Consider the following 5,973-nt stretch of genomic DNA (forward strand, 5'->3'; position numbering starts at 1 on the left):
GAAAAGTAAGACAAATACAATTGAAAGTGAGAGGGAACAAAGCGAAACGACAAGAAAGAAATAAAGATAAAAATAAAGAAGTTAAGAAGTAGAAAAGTAAGGAATATAAAAGTAGAGAAGAAATAAAGAAAGAGATAAATCAGAAAGTAAAGAATGACAGATAAAGAAATATGAATGTAAAGAAGAAATAAATATAGAAAGAGAAGAATGTTGAAAATGAGTAAGAGTAATGATTCCAAGAGACCAGTATAGGAGACCGGCTCGAGGAAGAATGGGCGCTCGGAGTCCGGGCGCTGCCTCCAGCGCTCACCCCCACTCTCCGTCATCTCCCACTCCCAGAGTCCTGCCGCGACGAATTTGCGCGCATACAATTTTGGGCAACTTCCAGTAATTTCTAAATATGCTTGCCCTGAATTTCCGATTTCTGAGTGTTAATATTTTACTTTATTGATTTAATTAATTATTTTAATGTTACAAACACTTAATTTATTAATATTTCAATTTGAATGTAATTTATTTTCGATATGCTACAATTTCAATTCAAATTTTATCTACTCCGTATATTCTGCGAGATTTTTATTTAGCTTCAACTTTATATTTTGAATAAATTTTGAAAGTAAATCAAGATCCAATAATATTTAGTAAAAATTGAGGTGCTACACGGGTGTCAAGTTGGCACTTTCTTAAAAATGTCTTAAAAATATTTCAACAATAAGCTTTTTCAATAATTCTTGAGAAGTTCTATATTTCCCGGTCTCGTTCTAAGAGTTGCTTTGGGAACCAGCGGTGAGTAGCGGAGAACCTCTGCCCGCCAAGCTACGCGTTCGTTTTCACGTTTAGCTCGACTACGACGGGATTTGCATTGTCGACGGAGGCGATGATCACAGAATCCTACTTCCAGACTTGCCGCTACGATTTAGCGGCATGATTTTGGTACCGCCTAAAACCGTAGCGTTGTACATCTCCCTACTCATCTCTGGTGTCAAAAATCTGTTTTCGGTTCTACGTCAAAGAAATGACGCATTTAAATAATTGACAATAAGTAATAGTCAGTGTCGCGAATAATTATTATTCACCTTATAGACATGGTGTAAGAATAATTTGCGATAAGTAGCATCGTAAAGGGGAAATCGTGCCGCATAACGTGTGTGCCGACAAGTCATTGTCTATTTTTGTGTGAGAGGGATCGATACATTTTTGCATGCAAATCTACTAAAAATAGATACGGAATCATCCGAAGTGTATTTATATCGCAAATGGAACGGTAAGAATGGCTTTTGAGGTTATCGCTTCGACGCGTGAACAGCGCAAGTCCTGTTTCTGTTAACTGACACAAGCTTTAGCACTTGACGGACAGAAAAGTCAGAAACTCCAAGATACAGTGACTCTTGTACAAAAGATATACATTTATTGGCAATGACAGAGGAAACTGAGATCAGCCAGTCCCTACTGAACCGGGTTTACTATGCTGCTAGGGATGGTATGGCTATTACGCTCTATGCCTTACTTAGTGCCAGATTCTCTGATCAAATTGATTATCTCATCAATCAGGTGAGTTATTGTTATACAAACTGATCTCTTAGATTTCTTGTCATCTCAGATGTTTTTCAGTAGAAGTTTATTTATAGTTAGATTTGAGTAAGACCTGATTCTTCGATACACAATGTTTTTTTGTAATTTGTTCATTGATAGATTGGCTTCTTTGCTATTTTACTAATAATCTTGTAAGTTAATCTTCTTGTTTCATTATTCGCAATCATTAGTGTAATGTCAAGTTCCTTCTCTTATTAACTCTTCTAAAGCCGAGCAATTCCAAGAAATCTTTTTCATTTAGTTTTTGCCATATATCTATATGAAAATGTTTGATCTATATGGAGAAATATATTATTCCATGTACATGTGCCAAGGCTTTTCCAAATAAATATAGCTGAACAACGTATTTGACAAATTGGAGGTTTGGCAAATATTAAAATTTGGAAGCATAAATAAATACGCACCTTAACCACTGCCATTGGCACTTATCCAATTCCATCTACGCATGAATCTTCAAGCAAAGGATCAATGGCTGCTGCCAAGCAATATGCCTAGTCATGATATCTTCTTCGATTATCACTATTTACTTACATTATTTTCTTTATGATGAATTATAATTTTTTTCCATTTAAACTTTATATTCTTGTGCTGAACGGTAACGAAGAGTATCACCGTAAATCTTCAATAAGCATTTTTATATAATTTTTATCTAAAATAAAATTGTATATCTGGAAATAGATTACATTCTACATTTACTCTATTATAGAAAGTCTTGGAGGAAGATGGACAACGATGTACCCCATTAATAGTAGCAGCTAGATATGGTCATGACCGGGTTGTTAAAATGCTTCTAGAAAAATTTAAGCCTGACTTAGAGCAAGAGGGTACTGTAAAATTTGATGGAAACGTAATAGAAGGGGCTAGTGCACTATGGTGTGCTGCAGGTACGATCCATAATAAATAAACAGCACATATACATATAACATATACATATACATATACATACATATACATATTAACATATAACATACTCTTATCATAATACAATGATTTACAATTCTCTATTGTCAGGTGCTGGTCATTTAAACGTCATTAAAACATTAGTCAAAGCTGGGGCCAACGTGAATCATCCCACAAAGTCGAACTCAACGCCTCTAAGGGCGGCATGTTTCGATGGTCGACTCGATATTGTAAAATATTTAACGGACCACAATGCCAACATACACATTGCCAATAAATATAACAATACCTGCCTAATGATAGCGGCCTATAAGGGCCATCTTGACGTAGTGAGCTTCCTCTTAGAAAATGAAGCCAATCCAAATGAGAAAGCTCACTGCGGTGCAACTGCCTTACATTTTGCTGCTGAGTGCGGTCACTATAATATAGTGTATGAGCTCTTGCGGTTTGGTACAAAGATGACAAAGAATGTAAATGGTATGACACCCTTAATCGTAGCTGCCGATAGAACGAGAATGGAAGTCGTGGAATGTCTAGTTGAAAGAGACGAAGTCACCAAAGAGGAAGCTATAGAAGCGTTCGAATTACTTGGCGCGTCCTATGCCAACGACAAAGATAATTATTGTATCATAAGGGCATACAAGTATTTGCACGCAGCAATGGAATTACGGTAATTGTTTTATACGGCCAATGCTTTCTTTCATAAATAATTAAATCAATGAGTAATGATAGATCTTTCCTTTTTATATTTAGGTTTAGTGATCCCAATAACATTATTCCTAAGAAAGTTGACGAACCTATAAGTGCTTATGAGAATTGGAGAGAGTGCGAGACTTTAGAGAGACTAGAAAGCATAAAAAATAATCATAATGCCATTCACATGGAATCTCTTGCCATTAGAGAGAGAATATTGGGTAAGTAAAATCAGTTTCTTGTTGTTTACTATCTATGTGGTTACTTAAAATAAGAGATGTTTGTTCGATCGCAGGAACTCACAATCCAGAAGTGCCACATCCAATAATATTTCGTGGCGCTGTGTACGCCGATAATGCGAGATTCGATAGATGTATAGATCTATGGCTCCATGCATTAAAGTTAAGACAGTTAAACAATATTTCTGTAGTCAAGGATCTTTTACGGTTCGCACAGGTAATACTGGAGCAGAGAAAAAAGACACGATGTCAGTTCCAATTGTATATTATTTTCAACTAACCATTAATGTTAATTTGCGTTACAGGTATTCTCTCAAATGATCCACGTAGGTGTTGATCTACAGTTTTCCCAAGTCATAAACGTTTTAGAAGCGAGTGTTATTGAATTGGGAAGAAATAAGGCCAAACTAAAGGATCCTGATCCTGATCCTAAGGAAGATCCGGATCAGATTATTGTAAGTTTAAATAAATAAAAGCATAAAGAACAACATACTTCAACATATACCAAGCTTCCTAACGCTTGATTTACGCACTAATAATATTGTTTTCATGATACAGGAAGAAATGGAGTCTAATATCACGACGACTCTTTATATTTTAACGATTCTAACGACCCTGATGACTTTAAATAAAAAAGAATATGACGAGGCTGATGTCAATAAAGCTCATTATTTAGTACATAAATTATGTGCGTTGCGCGTTACTCTGCGCGACGGACAGACACTTTTACATTTGGCAGTGAATGCCAAAACGCCAGTCGACGATTTTCATACGAATGACGTTTGCAAGTAAGTTAATACTTTTATCATATACATTAGCATAATCGAATACCAAATCAATAAATTAAATATCAATAAGAAACAAAATCCTCCCTTGTTATGAGACTTAATGCTATTCTTCAATTTTATGAGTTCATTTAATTGTTTATTATTTCCTCAGATTTCCCTGCGCTGCCACTGCAAAATTGTTAATACAATGTGGCGCTGATGTCAACGCCATGGATAGTAAAAGAAATACACCACTTCATGTCATCGTTGGCTATCACAAGCCAATCAGGTAATTATTTTGAATGAATTTACATTGCGTTATCAGTACTTCTGTCATTTCAATGTTCTCTATTATTGAATTTTCATTGCAGTGATTTCATGACGCTTCATTCAATTATTATGGATCTGATAGAAGCTGGAGCACATATGGACACTGTGAATAGTCGCGGAAAGACACCGTTCAACGCAGCAACCACTGGTAAGCAAAAGTATAATTTTTTATTTCCATGTTCGATACATATCAACTTTATATACAACGATATTCTGTGATATATACTGTTGTTTTGTGGTTGTAGGTATAGCAGAAATAATTCTGCGCACTCAGACGAAATTGTCCCTGAAGTGTATGGCTGCTAAAGCCGTAAAAACTTACAACTTATCATATTGCGGCAACGTACCCCGCACACTGGAGAGTTTTATCGAATTACACGGACCCGGACTTAATCAGGGTTAATGAAAATGATTATTAATCAGCTAATTAGTGTGGCTGTTGTTGATCGTTAAATGAAAATGAAACAAACGTGGATAAAATTTATTTATGCATTTTCGATAAATACTCATAATGTGGGTACGTTATTCCACATATAATAAGCAATTACACGCTAGACTGTTCTGCTAAATCGGAAAATGATTTACACGGACTTGGATATTTTTGGACCGCGCTGTGGAATTGGTACAATGCTGTTATCTTTTCCCTTGCCACTTCGTTTGCCATAGAGTCCCCTCACTCGTTTCTCACAGCACTAGGAGTGCGTTTGTACAAAGAAAAAAAGTATATAAAAAAAAATGAAATGAAACGAGAGCGCGGGGTGTATGGAATTGTTGTATACAAAGTATATACCGATGTTTATTGTGAATTATATAACACAGGCTACTTAACCCTTTAAAGCATGGTGGTGTTCAAGAGTATTACCTGGCAACTCTATAAAGAAAACTAGTAATTCACATCTAATTCAAGCGAAAATTGGTACCCAGAGGTTTTAAGGTTCGCTGAATTGGGATCTGAAGTAACAATTTTCAAATTCAAAGTGGCAGATCCAATTTGGCGGGTCTGCATTAACCCTTCCCATGAAAAAAAAAATTTAAAAAGTTACTTTCCTCGCGTAAAATATATTACTCGGGAGTTTTTGAGACCTTTGATTACGAGTCTGAACCTAAAATTTAAGAATTCAAATAGCGAGTCTAATATGGCAGACCAAAATGCAAAAAGTTACTTGATTTAGACAAACCTCGATACTCGGAAGTTTTTGGGTTCGCTTATTACAAATCTGAATTCGAAATTTTCGACTCTAACATGACAGATCCACTGTGGCAAATCTAAATGAATTGAGTTCCGATTCATAATTAACAACCTTAGAAACCTCCGAGTACCATATTTCAAGTAAATCGTATGTAAGAAAAAAAAAAATGTATGCTTCGGAGAGTTAAAGTGGTACTCTTTTTTTCATCTCAGAGTTTTTAATATATGTGCAAATAAAGTGTCAGTGCTATATGATGTTTAA

The 5,973-nt window shown here is 35.5% G+C and overlaps 1 protein-coding gene across 3 annotated transcripts; it reads left to right on the forward strand.

The window, feature by feature from the left end:
• Positions 1-929: 929 nt before the first annotated feature.
• On the forward strand, positions 930-5,973 carry LOC107266465 (protein fem-1 homolog B). 3 transcript variants are annotated; one of them, XM_015736967.2, is made up of 11 exons: positions 930-1,264; positions 1,344-1,551; positions 2,300-2,477; positions 2,605-3,163; positions 3,247-3,407; positions 3,482-3,642; positions 3,731-3,880; positions 3,984-4,213; positions 4,365-4,481; positions 4,564-4,670; positions 4,768-5,109. In XM_015736967.2, the coding sequence occupies exons 2-11, from the start codon at positions 1,417-1,419 to the stop codon at positions 4,923-4,925; spliced, it is 1,956 nt and encodes a 651-aa protein (XP_015592453.1). In that variant the 5' UTR covers positions 930-1,264; positions 1,344-1,416; the 3' UTR covers positions 4,926-5,109. The 3 variants fall into 3 exon arrangements, with proteins under 3 accessions (XP_015592453.1, XP_015592452.1, XP_024939471.1); XM_015736966.2 differs by having other exon boundaries at positions 930-1,551; positions 4,768-5,973; XM_025083703.1 differs by lacking the exon at positions 1,344-1,551.

The sequence above is a fragment of the Cephus cinctus genome, unplaced genomic scaffold (assembly GCF_000341935.2).
Source record: "Cephus cinctus unplaced genomic scaffold, Ccin1 Ccin1_scaffold0315, whole genome shotgun sequence".
Classification (NCBI taxonomy): domain Eukaryota; kingdom Metazoa; phylum Arthropoda; class Insecta; order Hymenoptera; family Cephidae; genus Cephus; species Cephus cinctus.